A 21,899-nucleotide genomic window follows, 5' to 3' on the forward strand; every position below is an offset into this window, starting at 1 on the left:
GATGTAAAGAGGAAGAGAGAGCTTTCTTATTTCATCAAGTGTTTTTCAAGTGTGTGCAATGTGATGCCCAAACCCTCTATTTATAGGATAATATTGAGGTAATAAAAGGGACGCCATGAACATGGTATTAACTATTAAGATCATGAGGGAAGATCACAGAGGAGATTATGTAAGTGTGAGAATTACAACTATAATGGTACAATGTAATGGGAGGTTAATGGAAAAGAGTAGTGGGAGTAACTTCTTTAGGAGTTATAGACATCCACTATGTAATATAATATTTCATAACAGAACCTCCTTAGTATTAATATAATACTTCCTTTATTTATATAATAAAAAACGTTTGGAAGTCTCAAATTTATTTCATCCCCTCTTATACATCCATTCATCACTGTCTACGTTTTCAGCTATCCCCACAGGACATGTACTTGCTGCAACCAAAAAAGAGCGTCAGTTCCCACGTTGATGCATGCGCCGAAATGCAATGTGCAAATTTTGCGATAATAATACTGAATATATCATCAGATATCCAATTGGTTTTAACACTTAAGAAAAAGGTAACACAGGTCTGCACCTTTTTAAAATAGTTGCCAGTGTATAGGAAGACTAAAAAGGGGAAATCCTTGAGAAAAACAGTTCGCAAAGTGGCTATAGATAAAACTACACCATAATAGTGAACACTTGGTCCACACATAGCCCATTGAACTCCCAATAAATTGGAATTATCAAATGCCTCTTTGATATAGTGATCAGAGGAAAACCCATGCTATTTTTTCATGGACATTGCCACCTTAAACAAATTGTGCGTGTTTTGAAAGGAAAAAAAAAAAAAGTCTATTGCTTACATTTTGTCCCAGTAGTAAGAGATTCTGTATTGCTTTCACAAGACACATTTCCCCAAAGTCTTCCTAAATGATGCAGTGAATCTTGTGTCTTCATGACAATATACTATACCGATGTAAGAGGATAACAAAGTACCAAGAATTTGATACTTACAGAACTAAAACACAAAACGACTTCCAGTACCATCAAGAAATCGATCAGTATGCCACCCTTTTGCCTGCAGCTCAGCTAAAAATGGGGAGAACACAGAATTCATCTTCTCATAAGCCTCTTGTGAGATATTTGTACTTGGTTCCCTAGCTAATCGTTCCATATCTGAAGCATAAGCAGCAACCATCCAACCCCTCAGTGCATCTTCACCAGTTGCATCGTGCTCCAGTATCATATCAGTCCATCTACTACCACGGTTTAAAAGGAACTTCTCCTCGTGAAATGTTTCTTTAAATTGTCGCAGCTTTGAAGGGCTAACTACTTCATGCAGAGACCTTCCCACCTTTACATTTCCAGCATCCTCTATCAGCCTTTCAGGAAATACGAGATCTTCTTGATATCTTAGGTCAGCAGGACTTGAGATTTTTCCAGTCTAGATAATATAATGGAGAACTCAGTTAATTGATATGGTATTCGATCTGTCTCACCTTTGCAACTTTAGATATGTACCTTCACAAATTCGGCAACAATCATTGCAGTTCTCTGCGGATTTAATGTGTTGACAGGAGTAGCTCGCATTTCTTCACAGACACTGTAAACGTGTATAATAGACAGCAGTGGCGCAACAACCAACTGCAGGGTATTCAATATTTTCAGAATCGGAAAGGACCCTCTAATCAACTGCAATAACAACTCAACACTGTGAACCTTACATGACAAGCCACTTCCTTGCGTTCTCTACACGTAATTGGGCTAAACAGTCTACATGATTGTATTACCATGCTCTGGTAAAAACTGAGCTCAGAAGGGAGTAGAAGCCAAAGGACCCCTGGAACAAAAGTTCCTACAATTTCATTTCTCATATTCGAGGTTTGAGAAGCACACATACCGAGAATGTCTAGTAACTTTTTCAAGTCAATGTGATTTTGGACATCTTAGGACACAAATTCTTCTTGTACTTCTACCAGCTTGAGGTTTGTAAGCACAACAAAGGAAAATAAATTTAGATAGCTACAGAGAGAAGCATACATGGGATTTCATTAACTTAGGTACAAAGCTCAGACTCAGCTAACGCTAAGATGACATCAACAAAAAGAATATGACAACCAATATAACTGATGTTACCATCACTCTTACTTGATTACTACTTTCAGAAGCATTATTAGTAGGCTCTAAAGATAAAATTCTCACACTTTTGCACTCCCTTTTCTCTATACTCTCTCTCCATATACACATAACAAACACCAGTATAAGTATGTTTCAAAGATTACCATTTAAATATGTTGTATGTCTTACCATTTACAAAAAGTATGCTTCATGGACTATCTAAAGAATCTTACAGCTTTAAATTGTGAACTCTTCATGCTACCGCCAGAAAAAGTATTCAGGGAAAACCTTGCAGCTCCTGTAAGCTGGAGCCATACCATGAGTGCACTACTCCTATAAGTACAGAGTTACAACACCAGGTGTCTATTCATCAAAGTAACACATGGCATAGTTAACAGTTCACGGTGATGTCAAACCAACAATTCTGCATAGTGGATTTTATAATCGCATCAAAGTTTAATACTCCTAGTTTAAACATGATTTGGAAGCCATATAAAAGGGTCAAAGCAACAACAACAACAAGAAGCCCAGTATTTTCCCACAAGTGGGGTCTGGGGATAGTGAGATGTACGCAGCCTTACCCCTACCCTAGAAAGACAGATAGGTTGTTTCCGATAGAAAAGGGGTCAAAGCAGAATAAAAGAAATGTAGATAATACACCTTTAGTGGTAATAAAACAGTACCTTTCCCTGCATTGATGAACAAATATTAGATGCTAAGTGAATTCCTGCTCCGAGCCCGAGAACATTAAAAAGAGTGGAAATAGCCTCGCCTTTAGCAAACAGATCACTAAGATTTCCTTCTTTGGCAAATGAAGAATATATCGGCAATCTTGTTGCTCTAGCTGCAACAACTGCCATTCCCTGACAACTCCAAAGAAGTTTTTCTCTTTAAAAAAATTGGGTTCGTTAACATTGCTGGCAACAAGTATCTCACAAATCACAGAACAGAAGCTTATATAATTTACAATTTTCAAAATATACCATAGTTAAGCTTTGACTAATAATATTTCTTTCATAGATAGATAAAGTAAATGAACAGTACTCGAAAAGGAGAAATATTACTCTTTCAAGGGAGATTTTATCATAAAAGAAATTGCGACGTTAGAGTAAGTCGTGTCATTCTCTCAGAGTTCTGGAAATTACAGTTTCCTCTATACAAAATTTTCAATCCTATTATACTTCATATATAAAGTGTAACGATGAACGAAAAAAAGGTGGTATATAGTGTACATAAGATTAACTTCTCGATAGATCTGTTCTTGTATTATATATATTGAGCAGTATTTTTTGCTCCTGCTCTATGAAACAAAACAAAAAAATGCTGTTAAAAGAATACTATTTATCAATTCAGGATAATAGGGGAGAACTTTCGAATGAGGAAAAAAAAAAGGGAAATCATGTCTGCCAGAGGAATAGACGGAGTAACAAGAAATAAATGTATAATACAATCTACATCGGATCAATGTCGTTCATAAGTTTATAGATCTCCCTGAATAGTCCAATCAATGCACCTCTTTATTAGTACGCATAGAAACTTGCCTTTGCGAAATTGCCAAGGCCGGCTACTTCAAGAAACAGATGTGGGCATAAAGGAGACATAACTTCTAAACCAGTCCCCAAGTCATACAGAACATCAGCTGCAGCATAGAAAGCTAATATAATTAAAATCTTTATAATGTGACAGAGAAATGCAAGTAATAGAATCAATTCGTGCAGTAACAACTCCTTTAAAGAAATAAGCAGAATCACAGCATAGCACAGTGCTCCATGGACATCATGTAAACCTAAAATTCTCCAACGTTTAGGCTCAGAATCCATCCGTGCACCCAAGTTGCTACATATGAGCTTTCCTACATGCTGCATGCCATCCTTTAATATCTGTAAATAAACAAAACAATCGTAACATACCTCCAAAAAAACGGAAAGGGAAATGGACAAAATAATTAAGGAGCTCATGTGTTAAGCTTGCCAACTAGATAAAAAACTTACCCAGCTAACTGCAGTTGCTTGAGCAGGTGTAGGACGCAAGCCTGCAGCAAATAGCAGTGACTGCAAAGGAGAAATACTTAAAAATACCATCATTTTAACAGATGTATTATGTATTTAGGTATTAAGAGCAAAAGGCAATTTCAGCCAGCACTATATAATATAGTGTTTGTCTCTGAGTGCCTTTTTTTTTTTTTTTTTTTGATAGTACAGTTTAAAATTTTTTATTAAGCCGCAAAAAGTTTAGCAGTCTGAGATTTTTCATAGTTAGAAGAAGACCTGAGTCGACAAAACAGATAATGCTGCACTTGTGAAGTGTTGCAGTGCTCGAAATTGTGTGTATCTCAGATAGCCCTCATTCACACTGCAGAAGCAATCAAGATCAGCTATTTACATTACATATTCATGAAGCTTATACGAAAGGGAGCTTTGGTGTAACTGGTAAAGTTGCTGCCATATGACTAGGAGGTCACGGGTTCAAGCCGTGGAAACAACCTTTTGCATAAATGCAGGGTAAGACTGCGTACAATAGACCTTTGTGGTCCGGCCCTTCCCCGGACCTCACGCATAGCGGGAGCTTAGTGCACTGGGCTGTCCTTTATTCATGAAGCTTATGAGAAACTACAACTGTTGAGAAATGATTTCTAAGAAATCCATACCTATAAGGATAACCAGATGGAAAAAATTTATTCAGAAAGGATTCAACCATTCTCTGTGCAACTGGTCTTGAGTCATCAACCATCTTGACCTGTAAAGAGACATTGAAGTAAGTGTCTATTTGAAAGGCAAGTAAAGTCTTTTGACTAATTAACATGATAAGGAAAACTTAGTGCATGGTAGTAAGTCTCTATTGAGATGCAAGTGAAGTACTTTTTTGATATATTAACAGGACAAGGAAGATGTAGTACAGAGTGGCAAGTCTCTATTTCAGGAGCAATAAACTTCTGATAAATGGAGATGACAAGGAAAATGTACATACTATGTCCAGTGGAACATTCAGGCAGCAAGGAAAAACAACCAGTATAGAATACCTATCACTGGGATGTAATAAATACCCATTAACATGCTCAAGATGTTTATAACCACTCAAAAGTATTACTCTCTATTTCAATTTATATGGCGTAGTTTGACTGGGCATGAAGTTTAACAAAGAGAGGATGATTTTTGAAACTTGTTGTCTTAAATTTGCCATACATTTGTGTGGCAATAAAAGTTTTAAAACTTATGATTTTAAATATGTCATAACATTTATGTAGCTATGGAAGCTTGTCCAAAAGGGCAAGGACGTACGCAGAACTTTTTGTAAGCGGTGTCGTATTCATATAAATAGAATAAATAAATAAGTACTCTCTGTGTTCCAGTTTATGTAAACCTATTTACTTTTTGGTCCGTTCCAAAAAGAATGACCCCTTTCTAAATTTGGCAACAATTTACCTTAAATTTATAATTCTACCCTTAATGAGAAGCTTTTATAACCACACAAATACTCTCGGCCCCTTTTTGACTTGTTTATGACCAAAAATTCCAAAAATCTTCATTTTTTCTTAACCTCCGTACCTAGTCAAACAGATTCACATAAACTGGAACGGAGGGAGTATTATTTAATATCATTTTCCCGCAAGTTGAAAGCCTTGGTCCAATGGTTTAGTTGAATATTATTGCAAAGGGAGGTGTAGATTTGGTTCTCCTGTAACATTTTAAACAAAAAAGCTCGCTCAAAATGTTCAAAAAATAGAATGTCTAGGTCCAGTCTCGAACATACTACCTTTACAAGCCCAAATACTAGCTTGACCAGTGGACAAAGAAGTACTTTTTGCCAAAGGAAATGGTGTCGTTATTATATATTGCTTCATTTTTGCAAAATATTACTATAAACATTTAATTTTTTTCCGACGAAGGCTTCTACCCATGTGCGTCCGCCCCTAACAAAGGGTAAATGGGAGATTCAAGTTAAATTAATATTACTTAAGGTTTAGGAGCTTGTTCAGATAATAGTTATGAGAGTGCAGTTGTCTTTTAACTAACCGGTAGTTTAATTTACTGGGTACCTATTAAAGAAGAATATGTTCAATTTCCAAACCTTTCCGCACAGCCCCGCACCCAATCCCATTAACCCAATTCCTTGTGCAGCCAAAGTTTGAAATGGACATTTATTGAAATATCACTAATGGCGTTACGTAGTGCAATTACCTGACTAGGTCAATCTTTTTTTCTTCGTTTTACTGGTACATTGGTTACTATAACGAGCAATAAAACGTAAAAAAGTGGGGAATTCTATGGCAAAAGAAAAGAGAACTTACCGACAGCTTACCATCAGGTTCAAATTGGTATTGGCGAGAAACCGAACTGGAGATTTCGACCCAAGAAATTGGCACCTGAGGCGGCAGCTCATCTGCTTCTTTTCTTTGCATCTTTATCTTCTCCAGCAGAAATTTCACCCAAAAATTTTAAAATGAAAGGGAGACTAATAAAAAGAAAATGTCCCAAGTTTTGAAGTAACTAACTGCAAAGAAATGGAATAGAAAAAATACTAAATAAAACAATAAAAACAAGGATAAGCGAGAGAGTTACCAGTATTTTCATTTGCAACAAACGGTATTATGAAAAGAAAGAGAGAGAGAGAGAGGGAGAGTTCCGCCGGGAAGTTGGGGATAGGCCAAACTACCAGACGCGGGAGAGGCAAGGTATGGGGACTATTGTAGTGTCTGTCTCTAGGTATGGGGACTATTATTTTAGTCCCTCCACTCACTTTTACTCGGTGCCTTTTCACTTTTTAGAAAACTTTCTTGATAAATAAAGTGTATAATTTATCATATTACTCATATTAATTAATATATATTTTATTTAATTTGAAAAAATAATTTAAAATAAGTAATAAATACTATGGATAAAACAAAAAAAAAATTGTTGTCTTAATATATATAAAGTGCCAAGTAAAAGGTTATATCTATTTTTAGTATATATATCAATTAAAAGTGATCGGAGGAAGTATAAAATTTATATCATATTAATTTTTTGATTATTTTATTTTAAACAAGAATTAGACCTTTGTAAAACCATCCCAATTACCTTGATTTCTTTTACAACGTACGATTCTTAAGAATATCATATAGAGTTGCTACTAAAAGTTAGAACGTAATAAGATTTTTATAGGACTTTGAGCAAAATTTTCTAGCTTTTACTATTTTAAGGGTGAAGAATCAAGAAAAAATAAAAGATTTCCAAAATAAATCTAGATTGTCTCCCTATTTTATGACAACATAAACAAATTAAGCAAAAACAAGAGCAATATAAATTACACAAGTAAAAAGATATTAATAAAGTTGGAACTTAAAAATAGAGTTATTAAAAGATTAAGTATCCAACAAGAGAAATCTAAAAGATATACAATATCTTGTGTCTTGCTACTCAGGATAACTGGAATACCTGGTGCATTGCTACTCAAGATGCTAGACTTAATTTAGTTCTAATAGAAGTAGCAAAATAGTTTTGGGAGTTGAGAATTTAGGTATTAATTACATGTTGTCTTGTAACAATTTTTATATTCCCCACAAAGGAAAATAATTTAATGCCTTGTGATTTTAAACTTAACATGTAATATATTTTCATATATAAATTTATACGATACTGTTTGATAATTTTTTGAATTATTTTTATAAAACTATCACGGCCCAAACTCCCACCGAAGTCGTGACACTGCCTAATACCGCTTGCTAGGCAAGCCAACAATTTCACAATGACAATAAACTCAATTAACAGAACTTAATAATCTCAACACCGGAATAATCATAAAATATCTAAAAATAGCAACAATAACACAATTATGACCATCCCAATGACTAGGTGTCAACGAGTACATGAGCGCTACAGAATCTCAAAAGACAAAATCAATGCTCAATACATAAATTGTATGGATGATAGAACAGTGATAAAAAAATAAACAAAAGAGAACTTCAAGGTTTGTGAACGACATAGTAGCCACCTCATAGTATCCATAGGCTGGAACCGTGTACACTCTAACAATTACCATGTTCAGAAGTACCTGGATATGCACATAAAATGCAGAGTGTAGTATGAGTACAACCAACTCCATATATTTAATAAGCAATAAACCTAGCCTCAGGCTGAAAGCAGTGACGAGCTCGAAAGAAGGTTAGTGTCCAATACCAATAATCAACAACACATGATAAATGATGGTAGCAAAAGAAAACAACTCAAGAGATATCCTATTTTACTCGTTCACAAATGTTCTACTCGTTCACAAATACGAAAAATTAATCATGCTTTCCAAGGGTAACAATCAAAACCCCAATATTATAACTGAAATCAATAAAATATGAGTTTATCAAAAAAAACTATGATTTTATAAACTTTCAGCAACAAGTAAGACAATTCATTTACCATCTAGCATGAAGAAAGTACATCGTTATGCTTACATGTCAAACATACTGTCACGACCCAAATCGATGGGCCGTGATGGGCACCCGGTACCTTACTCAATCGAGTACCAATGTAACGTATCTTTCTTATTACATCATTATATACACATGACATACGGGCCTAATAGGCCAACATGATCCTTTATAATCTCAAAACATAGGCCGACCAGACCGTACAATCTTTTATATACACGACATATGTCTACAAGCCTCTAAGAGTACATAAATATCATAAAGGTCAAGACAGAGTCTCGCCATACCAAACAATACACGTCTAAATCATACTAACCAAACGAGCAACTCCGAAGTAAATGGAGCGTACCAACATCTTCCGCTGAGCTGATAGCCTGCTTGGAGGGCTCTCGACCTGTCTATCAGGACCTGCGGGCATGAAACGCAGCGTCCCCAGGAAAAAGGGATGTCAGTACGAATAATGTACCGAGTATGTAAGGCATACAAATAAGTACATAAGAGACATAGAAGAAATATAGAGTACATGACTCAACCTGTAAGTCTGGATAACTTTGTAAATCACATATTACTTTTAGCGTCATGTATATGCATATGAATGTCATGTAGTACATAGGTACATGTTTCATAACATCATCAGCCTTTGAGGGCATCCCATCATATTATATCGGCCACTTTGGGCAAAATAATCATCGTATACCAGCTGATCAGGTGGTGGTGCGTATATAATGCCATAACCTTTCCCATATCCCATATACATATATATACATACATATATACACGTATATAATGCTGTTTGAATCATATTTCAGCCACTGTGGGCAACATCATCATCATATACCAGCTGATCAGGTGGTGGTGTGTATATAACGCCGTAATCTTTTCCCATATCCCATATACATATATTTATATATATACGCGTATATAACGCCTCTGGTCATGGGTCAATGCACATGAATGCAATGCATGAAAAGTACGTTAATAAAATCTTTCGGAGCTTCATAAGACCATTTCACCTTTGAGTAATATCATAACGTAAACTCTTTTCAACTTTCGTATTTTTCTGAGACCTATGAACAGATGATAAAATATTATGACACACGGAAATTCAAGAACATAGATATCTATAATACTTCTATGAATAGAGTCGTTCATGGAATTTGTGCATTTGCACGTTTCGTTCGTATCATATGGATCATGCCAAAAGAAAGAATGGATAGCCTTAACATACCTGGATTAGGAACAACTCTGTATACTTATCCCATTTGGAAACCTTCATGAATTGAACTTAGAATCCAAAAATTGGATTTAAGCTTCTGCGCTTTCAAACTTGTGGAACGAAATTGGCTTGATTTTTCTGAAATTTGGACGGTGGCTTCTGGTTCTTGTTCTTGAACATTTGTCTTCTTAAAGACAAAGTGCCATTTTGAATTAAAATTAAGGATCATAATGGGCTTTTTCTTCTTTTGTCAAAAAGGAATCAAGCCTTAAAGTTTGATCAAGTATTTCTCTAAAGTGACTCATTCTAATGAGTTATGGAGGGATTTACACGTTACATACATATGACTAGTCATATGTTAAATGATGGCACATTGCCACGTGGGGAGTAGGGGTGAGTTGTTTTATTAATTTTTTTATCCACTTATTAGTTAAGCGGATAATGTTTTATTACCCGGTAATTAATCTATTACCCGCATAATTTAAAAATTATCTCAACTTAATTAAATACTACTCTCTTTTAACATATCTTGTACATCTTACTATCATGGCCATGTAGTACCTTGTATGGAACTAGTCCATAAATGCCGGGTATTTGAGCTCGGGCCGTATTTTATCCCAAAATGCCAAATTTTGACAAAATTCATTTTCTTAGACTTGCTCCCCCTTTCACCTTCATGAATTTACTAATTACTTGTGAAATAGCATAATCCTTATAATCTTCAAATAATCTTTTCCTTGGACTGATGTCAATTACTTTACGACAAATTTAACGTAAAATACTGCAGGGCGTAACATCAATCGTAATATATTACTGCAGAGGGTAACACCATCGTAATATATTACTGCAGAGCATAACATCGTCGTAATATAATACCGCGGGACGTAATATTGACGTAATAATTCGGGGCGTAACATCATTCCCCCCCTTTGGAACATTCGTCCTCGAATGTTGACTGATGCTCTTATCAATTTCGTAACTTATAGCTCTTGTGAATACCTTAATACTCTTCTTGCCATTTAAGCAGTTGCTTTGTCAATAAATCTAAATTCTAGGGTATTTCCCCCCTTTAGTCTTTTTGCTCATATCATGACCTGTGGTCGAAATCTTCCTAATCTTGCAACTTCTGTTACCTCCTGTCATGCAGCCTGTATGACCCTGGCTTTGTAGGTGCACTTATGCGATTCATCTTTCCTTTTTCCTTTTATCTTTTAGTCAATCTGTAGGCCTTACTTTGTATATACAAGGCTTAATAGGATGCCTCTCTAGGCCTCTATAGGTATACCGAAGTCCTTTGCTCAATACTTTGTAGAACTTGCGAATTTGGCCATATCTTATTTTATAGATCTGGTTATCCATTCATATGACTTTACTGCATTTACATGGGTTATATTATACCATAATTTTTTTTACTTCAATATGTCTTTACTGAGGTATGCTTACCAAGCTCCCAGTTACTTTTGTTACCTATCCTTTAGGTATAAATCTCAGTCCTTCAATGCTCCTTCATTACCGTTCGTCTTAAGAATTATGGCCTAATCTCATGTCATACTTTGTAACTTGTATTTGACCATTGTTGATTCACCTCAATGTTGATCTATAATCCTCTACTTGAAGACTTGAAACTTCTTACGTAATACATTACCGATAGGGCTTACGTTGCATTGAGGAATATTTGAAGTGATTTCCATAATCACATTTCATAGTGTCTCAATGTGATTCACCTTATGGGGGTATCCTAATTTCGTGCTGCCAGCAAAATATTTTCTCCTTCTCTTCTTCTATTTTCTTTTTTTTTTCAAATCATTATTCAAACGAAGGCCCAAACGTCATCCTTTATCTATCACAATTATACCTTTATTTTATTACTAGGTCAGCATTTCATTCTTTCTAAATGCTGTTAATCTTAGATTCCTTTGAGTTCATTCAGGCTATACTGAACTTTCAATAACTTAGAGAAACCATTATCTCTCTTGTTTTCATGGACTTAATCCTGAGGACTTATCCACTCTCATCACCTTTTCACTTGTCTTTCCTCATCCTTACTCATGTTTCCTTAAAACTTTGTCGCTCTACCATACCTTAGCTTGCGACCTATACATATTCATATATAAACTTTCCTTCGACTTGCTTGCACCATATATTTCCTTATGTTATTCTGGAACGTCAAGCAAGACATTACATCGTCTCCAACTTTTCTTTACTCTCTTAACTAGATCTCTCAGTATTTAGAAACCATAGGCTAGAAGACATGTCGTCGACGATGCCACTATCACTCTTGGTTATTGGATCCCCGTGCTTATAGCCTTATATCCGAAGTATGGATTATTCACGATCTTCTGCCTTTGAGTATCTCGTACGTTGTTCACCTTTACCTTACTTACTTTAAAATTTCACATCGTATCTTCTATCTCTTTCCTAACCTCCCTTCCACCTAGGTGTAATTCACGTCCATAACTTGAAGCTCTATTATAATACTCGCACCTCTACTACATACACAATCCGATGGGAGCTTCGTACTGACTTCTTATGAGGCTGATACTTCTTCTAACTGGCTTTCTTGTAGAGCCATTATAGATTATGGTTGTTATGGTTGTTATGTTTGAACATCTGATATTAAGAGTGATTCTGTCATGTTCTCAAGCACAACTTCTATAATTTTTCTAGGTCCAATAATCAGACTCTTGATTTACTTAGGTGATGTGATTCTTTAGCTTCCTCTTCTTTCCGATCAGCCTTTATGTAGGCTTAAGCTACCTTCCGATTTGTGGCTCATGGTATAAGTTATTACCTTAGCCTTTATGGGCGTTATGGAATATCCATGATATAATCTTCTAACAATTCAATCATTTGTCTATGCCCTGGGCTCAATTCTTTTTTTTTTAAACTTATACCAGAGTCTTCTATGGTTGTATGATTGCCAACAAATATAATGTTCCAAAATCTTGAGTGTGTCCATAACGTACTAACTCTGGATCATTGATCAAATAATTCTTTTGTTCCATCTTACCTTTCTTTCAACGTAAGCTATTACTTTTCCTGATCTTTCTGCCCCCTCGTTGCATCTATACTTAACTTATCTTAGTGCCTATACTTGCTAGAGTTTTTATACAACTCATATAATCTCGAATATTACTTTTAACTCTTACTTCCCGTTCATTAGCCACGGTAGGTGCCACTTTCCTTTAGAATGCTTACAATGTTGTTGCGAGATTGTTGTTACACGACCATTTCCTCTTTAGGTCGTTATGCTTAGGTTGAAGACTTCTTTCTTATCTCCTCGACTAGTCTTTCGTTGTAGTACTTAGGAAGAACCCTTGACTCTCGTAAAGCTGTGAGCTTATTACGGACCTTTTTTATGTCCTTACTTGCCTATAATCATCTATAGTTACTTACTTCCATGTCCTTGTGCTTGTACGGTTGCTTCCAAACTGATATTTTGACTGCCTTCCCAGTGACACTTTCTTTTATCCCCGTAACACTCATACGGTACCTTTAACTACACCGACTCTTGTTTGAATATATCTCAAGTATTATAATGATATTCTTCGAGGCTGAATTCTCCATGTTGGGTTCTACTATATTTATCTTACACGATCTAATGACTCGTCTGTAACCTCCTGTTTAGCCATAACTGAGATCTTCCTGACCAATTAATAATTACTCGTTGGACCATTCTCATATCAATATTCCTCGTAATCTTTCTTGGGTTATTTACTTTGTTTTAATTTACGTCTCGCACTGGCTCCTTATTTATTAATAACAGCTCGGGTAGGAACCTTTACTTCCTCTCCTTGGTGTCGTGCTTGCACAATATTCTTGAATCGTAGCGTATCTGTAAGATTTGGATAAGTGTCATCTCATTCCTCATCATTTATCGCATTCTTCCTTTACCATTCCATAGTCACTAGAACCACTTAATTCTGACTTAATGCCACATTACTCCATATTCCCCCCTTTGGAGGTGTACTAAAAGCTGAAGCCACAGAGATCTACCTATAGATGTTTTACCTCTTCATCTTTGGCGTCATTTCTCAACATCAATGATCCTTACTCGCCTTGTGGGAATTCTTCTGTACCAAGGATGACAAATTCCCTTACTCGCAAGGGTGACACTTAGCGTAACTGACACATACAATCTCTTAAGCTTAACTTTGCTCACATTGCTTGCTCTAGGGAAGCGTCTCCCTGAATGATTATTCTCTAAATTCATCGTGAATCTTCATCTGTGGTCCATTCTATTACCGTCGGAACGAAATATGAAATTCCCATGATGCCGAGTACTTTCCAATCATTCAGTCCCTAATTCATATTTAGTTTATATTGTTTACCAGTCCATACTGATTTCTATTACTCTAGGGATTGACTCTCCCCTCTGGTAGTTGCGTTGGAGTCACGAACTTATTTCTCGAAATGAGGATATAACCTTATGGCCTATACTCTTTCGTTGTCTTGAGGCCCATCACCTTTCGTCTCTTCCTTCATTTGACTATAGGTTCTGTAACACTCTACCATTTTCATCCATGTATCACACCTTATTCATAATGCTTCCCTATCTCTCTTCTCATCACTCTGCTAATATTTCTGCATATCCCTTTTCTTGTGAAAACTTCAATACGACATTCTTTCGCTTTTAGCTCCCCTTTTCCCCATTCACTGGCTCTTTCAATTGCCTGAAATTCTTTCTTTACTGGGGGCAGGAGCCACACTAAAGAAATATTTATTCCTTCAAGGCTTTCAGTGCTCATATCTAGCTTTAATATTTTAGGGTGCACCATCTAGGTGTCTCACGAGGAGATCTACTAGCACACTTGCAATGTCCTTCGGAAATGTCAACTAACACAAACAATCCATTCACCATTTTGGTTTACTCTAACCCCAGCTAGGTCCTGATGTTCCGTCCTTTTCTTAAACTATACCTGTTAGCACCCATAGGGCATAACTGAGATGGGTACGGCCAATTGTACATACCTCTGTTACTGTTGAATATAACTAAAAAAGCTTATGTTCCTCTGCCTCAATTATAAACGATGTTAGCCTTCATTAACTGGGCACCTCGTACCCTTCTTCATCTTGCTTCTTTTGCTTGTTGTAACTTGTATTTATCTTCTTAATCTCTCATTGTCTTTCACCATAAAGGTGGATATGCATTCTTGCCTTAAGGCTCCTAATCAAGAGGCTTACACCTTTCAGTACGCACATGATCTACTGAAGACCTCATATTTACTTATCATAAGCATGATACAAAGTCTAGTTCCTCTAATTCAACACTTCCACAACTATATCTCTTATAGATCATCTTTCTGAACGTAGGCATCATCTTATTACGAATTAAAATAAAAGCTCGGGACTTGAATTCTTATAAGTGAGCTCTACCACACAATCTAGAGTAAGAAGAAAGAGTGACAGTCTTAAATGCCCGGTAACCTCCTGCTTATAAGTGTGGTGCATGACACACCCATAAACAAGACTCTACTAGACATGGCTTGTAGACTCCCTAGGACAGAACTGCTCTGATATCACTTTTGTCATGACCCAAACCGATGGGTCGTGATGGGCACCCGGTACCTTACTCAACCGAGTACCAACGTAACGTATCTTTCTTATTACATCATTATATACACATGACATACGGGCCTAATAGGCTAACATGATCCTTTATAATCTCAAAACATAGGCCGACCATGCCGTACGATCTTTTATATACACGACATATGTTTACAAGCCTCTAAAAGTACAATGTGATAAAGGTTAGGATAGAGTCCCGCCATACCAAACAATACACGTCTAAATCATACTAACCAAACGAGCAACTCCGAAGTAAATGGAGCGCACCAACACTTCTGCTGAGCTTATAGCCTACTTGGAGGGCTCTCGACCTGTCTATCGGGACCTATGGGCATGAAACGCAGCGTCCCTAGGCAAAAAGGATGTTAGTACAAATAATGTACCAAGTATGTAAGACACATAAATAAGTACATAAGAGACATGGAAGAAATATAGAGTACATGACTCAACCTGTAAGTCTAGATAACTTTATAAATCATAAATTACTTTTAGCGTCATGCATATGTGTATGAATGTCATATCGTACATAGGTACATGTTTCATATCATCATCAGCCTCTAAGGGTATCCCATCATATCATATCGGCCACTGTGGGAAAAATCATCATCGTATACCAGCTGATCAGGTGGTGGTGCATATATAACGCCATAACCTTTCCCATATCCCATATACATATATATACATACATATATATGCGTATATAACGCTATTTGAATCATATTTCAGCCACTATAGGCAACATCATCATCATCATATACCAACTGATCAGGTGGTAGTGTGTATATAATGCCTTTTCCCATATCCCATATACATATATTTACATATATACACGTATATAACGCCATCTGGTCATGGGTCAATGCATGAAAAGTACGTTAATAAAATCTTTCAGAGCTTCATAAGACCATTTGCCTTTGAGTAATATCTTAAAGTAAACTCTTTTCAACTTTTGTATTTTTCTGAGACCTATGAACATAAATTCAAGAACATAGATATCTCTAATACTTCTATGAATAGAGTCGTTCATGGAATTTGTGCATTTGCACATTTCGTTCGTATCGTATGGATCACGCCAAAAGAAAGAAGGGATAGCCTTAACATACCTGGATTAGGAACAACTCTGTATAATTATCCCATTTGGAAACCTTCATGGATTGAACTTAGAATCCAAAAATCAGATTTAAGCTTCTGCGCTTTCAAACTTGTGGAACAAAATTGGCTTTATTTTTCTTAAATTTGGACAATGGCTTCTGATTCTTGTTCTTGAACATTTGTCTTCTTAAAGACAAAGTGCCATTTTGAATTAAAATTAAGGATCAGAATGGGCTTTTCCTTCTTTTATCCAAAAGGAATCAAGCCTTAAAGTTTGATCAAGTCTTTCCCTAAAATGACTCATTCTAATGAGTTATGGAGGGATTTGCACGTTACATACATATGACCAAGAGTCATATGTTGAATGATGGCGCACTGTCACATGGGGAGTAGGGGTGGGTTATTTTATTAATTTTTTTATCCACTTATTAGTTAACCGGATAATATTTTGTTACCCGGTAATTAATCTATTACCCACATAATTTAAAAATTATCTCAACTTAATTAAATACTACTCTCTTTTAACATACCTTGTATACCTTACTATCATGGTCATGTAGTACCTTGTATGGTACTAGTCCATAAATACCGAGTATTTTAACTCGACCCGTATTTTTTCCCAAAATGCCAAACTTTGATAAAATTCATTTTCTTAGACTTGCTCCCCGTTTCACCTTCATGAATTTACTAATCACTTGTAAAATGGCATAATCCTTATAATCCCCAAATAATCTTTTCCTTGGACTGATGTCAATTACCTTATGACAAATTTAACGTAAAATACTGTAGGGCGTAACATCAATCGTAATATATTACTTCAGAGGGTAACACCATCGTAACATATTACTGTAGAGCATAACATTGTCGTAATATAATACTGCGGGATGTAATATTGACGTAATATTGCGGGGCGTAACATATACATGTCAAGTCAATAACACACAATGAAGCCATTAGGTTTCTCACACTCAATACGCTTATGATGCCTGGAACAAGTGCCCATTCCCATCAAACTCACAATTATGTTCAGCATTGTATGGGTGCCTAGCACAAATTCCCCTTACCAAAACACATATATAACCATGTGCCTACACTCACTATGAATATCACACTCCGGAGGGGTGGATCTTTACCCAATCGGTAATCGAATAAAAGACAATAATCAATATAACCATTGCGGTGTGTAATCCAATCCAATATCAACCCGTTGTGGCGTGTGTCACACCTCCTTTTTTTACCACCCGAAGGGGAGTATAGGGGAGTTTTTTCAATTAAAGTGACATTAATCGAAATGAGATTATTTATTTATTTTTTCAGAGTCGCCACTTGGAATAATTTATTTTTTGGTGTCTCAAGTCACCAGTTTATTTTTAAATCCCAAATCGAGGAAATTTTTGACTTTATTTAAAAGTCCGCGAACCCGAAATTCTAGATAAGGAATTCTGTTAACCTGGAAGAAGGTGTTAGGCATTCCCGGGCTCTGTGGTTCTAGCATGGTCGCTTAGAAATTTATACTTGGCTTAAGTTGTCTAATTACTTATTTTTAGGACCTATGTGCATTTATCTTTCCACCGCTTTTAATCACTTGATTTGTTAGTAATGAAAGAATTGAGTTACGCATACGTATACTCATTTCCATTGGTGCGTCAAAAATTATGTCACACATACATATCCACAATTAATCACACTTTATTAATTATTAAGAAAGTTTTAGTCAAAGTTGTGCGAACGCATCCCTCGATTTATTTTTAGAATGAAATTCGTAATTATGTTACGCGAACGTATACATAATCACCATAATAGACTAAGTCGCACCTAAAGCAAGCTACGAATGTTCAAGATTTTAATACCTATGTTATAAAATTAATGTGAGGACCACAGATTAGGTGATTCAAATATGAATGACACACCTCGATTCATTTTTAAAAGATTTCCAAGAATGTGATTTGTTGACTTCTTGGGTACATAATATTCAATTAAAATTAGAGAACTTTTCAACTAATTGAGATAGAATTCATTTTACATTAAAAAAAAATCTCAATATTCATCCGAAATGTTTCTAAAATCAAATAAGTGATGTTCATACTGTATTAAGATGATTTGTATGTATATTAGAGTGACCTGACGAGATTTATAGAGAACACAAGCAAATAAGTGAAAAGGAGTTTTGAGCCCTTATAGTTAACAAGGGTCATGTGCAGACATATGACTTTTCCCATCCAAAAGTTAACATTGTCATGATGAGGTCTCGTATTTGCTCGTAAATGTTAAATTTAAGATATTATATGCACAACTCATAAAAGTAAGACAAAGAACGTAGGATCCATAAAATGAGGCACCAAACATGCAATTTTGCCTATTAGGCAATAAGCATGAGGCATAATTGTCATAAGCAAACTAAGTGAATGTTATTAACTTCATGGACACTGTAACTTGTAAGCCTACAAGATTTAGCATAAATGCATCTGAGATGCGATAAGAGTTACAAGTCTAAATATGGTATCATTTTCTCGAAATCCAAGTTACAGTCCAACTTAGACAAAATCAAAGCAGACATACTCGAAAGCAAATTTAGGGACCATATTCAAAGCAGACATATTCAAACAATTACTGCAATTTATATTCCATTATATCATCTAAGGGATAATTACAGTGCTTGAAATTAGAATCCATACCTCAAGAACAATGTGAAAATTTCAGAATTGCTAAATAGAAAGCAGAACATGCGAGCCAACAAAGTAGGGACATCAGAGTAGCAACGGACAACGATTCAATCGCTTCAGATTTTCGGAAATTATGAAGCTAAGGCACAGAAGTTGAATATAGCAACGGAACGAAGTCGACAACAATCTTGAAATCTCCTCTTATTTCTATCTTTATTTTGTGTTTTTTAGCTCTTTCTAAAATCTCAGATCTGGATTTTTGTTCTAGATCTGTCAGGCTCTAGTGGGGGCTTGAGAAGAAGATGTCAGCAGCGGCTTCATTTTAGGAGGAGATTTCAGCCGCTTTCATAGAGAGACAAAAGGGGAGGGGTCTGTTTCTTCAGAGAGGAATGTGTTAGAGAAGCTGGTTCATTTTCTTCTGCTGAGAATGAGGAAAACGAATTAGGGGGTGTTCGGTTTTGGAAAGAGGGAAAGTACGCCGTTTGCTGCTGCTTTTTTAGAGAAGTGGAGCCTCTCGTTCTTAGGTCTCTAGGGTCTATAGTTTTAGGTCTTAGGTGTTTAAATAAAAGGGAAAAAAACAATTGGGCCAAGTCGTGAAATGGGCTGGTATTGGGAGGAAATGGACTTGAAGGGATTTGGGTCATGAATTTGGGCTAATTAACTTTGGCCCAATACACTAAGACTAAGGGTGTGTTTGGTATAACGGAAATATTTTCCGTGAAAAATATTTTCCAAGAAAATGTTTTCTTGAAAAATTAGTAGTAATCTTATTCATTTTCCGATGTTTGGTACGCAAATTAAGGAAAATGACTTCTCAAGAGTATTTATAAATAATTTAGATATAATAAACATAAAGCCATAAACTTTCAAACCAACAACCTTCCGGACCCACGAATCTCATAAACTTTCGAACCCGTAAACTTTATAATTTATAAACCCGTAAACTTCTAAACACATAAACCTCCGAACTCATAATTTTGGAACTTCTAAAATTTGTAGCCTTTAAACCGATAAATAATAAAATTAAAACTGAAAAATATATTTAAAATTTTTTTTCGGGGGGGGGCAAGGGGGTGTGGGGGCGGGGGTGGAGTAAAACGAAAAAAAAACCGAAATTTAAATTAAAAAAAAGTAAAAAATTTTTTGAGCGCGGGGGAGGGGGGAGTTGGGGTGGGTGGTGTAGAAAAATGAAAAAACAGAAATTTGAAATAAAAAAAATAATTAAGGTAACCGAAATTTTTTTGCTGGAAGGGGTAAAATGGAGGGGTAGTAGGGGGGGTGGTAATGGAAAAACTGAAATTTGAAAAAAAAAAACCTTTTTTTGGAGAGGGGGTGGGGTGGTTGGTGAGGGTGCGGAAGGTTGAGAAGGAGCTTTGGAAAATGTTTTCCCTTCTCTTGATAAGGAAAACATTTTCCTCCAATTGAAGGAAAATGAATTAATAAGGAAAATGTTTTCCAAAATATTTAAGCAAACCAAACATGGGAAAATTGGAAAATATTTTCTGAAAAATGTTTTCCTTCATACCAAACACACCCTAAGTCAAAATCTTTTTTCCCATTTTCTTTCTTTGATTTTAAAATCTAATAAAAATCCTAAATTAATCCTAAATCAATCTAATTTGTAAAACTTAAAATTATTTATCTATTAAAACAACTATTAACTTAAAACTAAATAAAAACACTACTTTCTAAAGACTAAATCTAAGTATGTAAAAATGACCATTTTTGTGATTTTTCGTAATAAAATTAATTCTTACATGCAAATTGAACCTAAGATGGCATGGAATTAAAATGTGAAAATTTTTATGATTTTTCTATGATTTTAAAATATTACAAAATGCATGAAATGCAACTAAACAAAGAAAAACTTCTAAAAATCAATTAAAATTATTTTTGGCCTATTTTTAGGAGTTATTTTCATGTAGGAAAAAAATTAGGTGCTCACAACTGCCCTTCTTTGCTCAGAAACATGAAAAGTTTTTGGGCAATGATAAAGTGAGCAATTACGAGCAATTTTTGCCCGTTTGAAACTCCATTTGGAAACATTTTAAAAAATCTTGACCGAAACTTGCTTCGTAGGTTGCCTGCATATCCTTTGGCTATAAAGGAATCAGGTCGGTGTAGTTCTGGAAGTTTTGGCAGCTGGGACTACTGAAAAACTGTGATTTCACTGTTGTTGTTGCTGTTTCTGCTTGCTGAGATCCTTATTACACCGAAATAAAAGATGAAAAGCTAAACTAGCTAAGCCTATCAACTATGAGTTACAAGATTCCTATCTATAAACCTTCTAAAGCTTGATCTTGAGTCTTGGATGGTTCTTCCTGCAGACTGTGATCTGAATTTTTATGCTTGTCAGTTGCAACCGCTGATTCATTTTTCTTCAGCTCTTCGGATTAAGGCGCGACATGCAAAGCTTGGGACCTCAATTATATCTTGGTCAGTCCGCATCTTTTATCTGCTTCTACACATAGAGTTCAACTTCTTTTCTTATTTTTATTTTCTTTTATTTGGGTTGAGACTTCTCCTTTTGGTCATCTCAAACCTTGTGCCACACGGTAAAAACCTGTTCAGGCACCAAAGCAAACAAACGAACAAAATTTTCCTGCCCCAGTTTTCACTAGAAAAATTTCGTGAGTTATTGTAACAAAATCTAAACTATTTCTTTATGGAAAACAATTAAAGTCGGGATTGTGTATCCCTGAGAAAAGGAGATTAGGGAGTGGAGACCCTATATCTAAAATGCAATCAAATGGGGATCAGAGGCCCCAAGTTGGGAAGATTACCAGGTTACGCTGGAAAATTACCGGGTTATGCCGGAAAGGTCCTCGGGTTATGCCGGGAAAGTTATCGGGTTATGTCG

General features: G+C 35.7%; 1 protein-coding gene and 1 long non-coding RNA gene across 6 annotated transcripts; both read right to left on the reverse strand.

Moving 5' to 3' along the window:
- Positions 1 to 301: 301 nt before the first annotated feature.
- LOC107783033 (protein root UVB sensitive 2, chloroplastic) lies at positions 302 to 6,808 on the reverse strand. Of its 5 annotated transcripts, none has more exons than XM_075249346.1 (11): positions 6,660 to 6,808; positions 6,389 to 6,505; positions 4,748 to 4,836; positions 4,368 to 4,452; positions 4,092 to 4,151; positions 3,887 to 3,980; positions 3,642 to 3,739; positions 2,784 to 2,963; positions 1,504 to 1,626; positions 997 to 1,426; positions 302 to 431 (listed from the first exon to the last, which is right to left on the reverse strand). In XM_075249346.1, the coding sequence occupies exons 1-10, from the start codon at positions 6,669 to 6,671 to the stop codon at positions 1,001 to 1,003; spliced, it is 1,284 nt and encodes a 427-aa protein (XP_075105447.1). In that variant the 5' UTR covers positions 6,672 to 6,808; the 3' UTR covers positions 302 to 431; positions 997 to 1,000. The 5 variants fall into 5 exon arrangements, with proteins under 5 accessions (XP_075105447.1, XP_075105446.1, XP_075105444.1 ...); XM_075249345.1 differs by having other exon boundaries at positions 1,504 to 1,674; XM_075249343.1 differs by having other exon boundaries at positions 3,642 to 3,980.
- Positions 6,809 to 8,593: 1,785 nt separating this feature from the next.
- Positions 8,594 to 19,563, reverse strand: LOC107783035 (uncharacterized). The gene is made up of 2 exons (XR_001647378.2): positions 19,052 to 19,563; positions 8,594 to 8,908 (listed from the first exon to the last, which is right to left on the reverse strand). It is a non-coding gene; the product is annotated as an uncharacterized LOC107783035 (long non-coding RNA).
- Between the last annotated feature and the right edge of the window lie 2,336 nt (positions 19,564 to 21,899).

This window comes from Nicotiana tabacum, chromosome 3 (genome assembly GCF_000715075.1).
Source record: "Nicotiana tabacum cultivar K326 chromosome 3, ASM71507v2, whole genome shotgun sequence".
Taxonomy (NCBI): domain Eukaryota; kingdom Viridiplantae; phylum Streptophyta; class Magnoliopsida; order Solanales; family Solanaceae; genus Nicotiana; species Nicotiana tabacum.

What these genes read in the sequence shown, in the direction of transcription:
- LOC107783033 (XM_075249342.1), bottom strand. An exon ending in TATCTGTTTTGTCGACTCAG is followed by an intron (nt 4,152 to 4,367) that starts GTCTTCTTCTAA and finishes TCTCCTTTGCAG; the next exon opens with TCACTGCTATTTGCTGCAGG. An exon ending in GTTCATCAATGCAGGGAAAG is followed by an intron (nt 1,675 to 2,783) that starts GTACTGTTTTAT and finishes TTGTTATTGCAG; the next exon opens with TTGATTAGAGGGTCCTTTCC.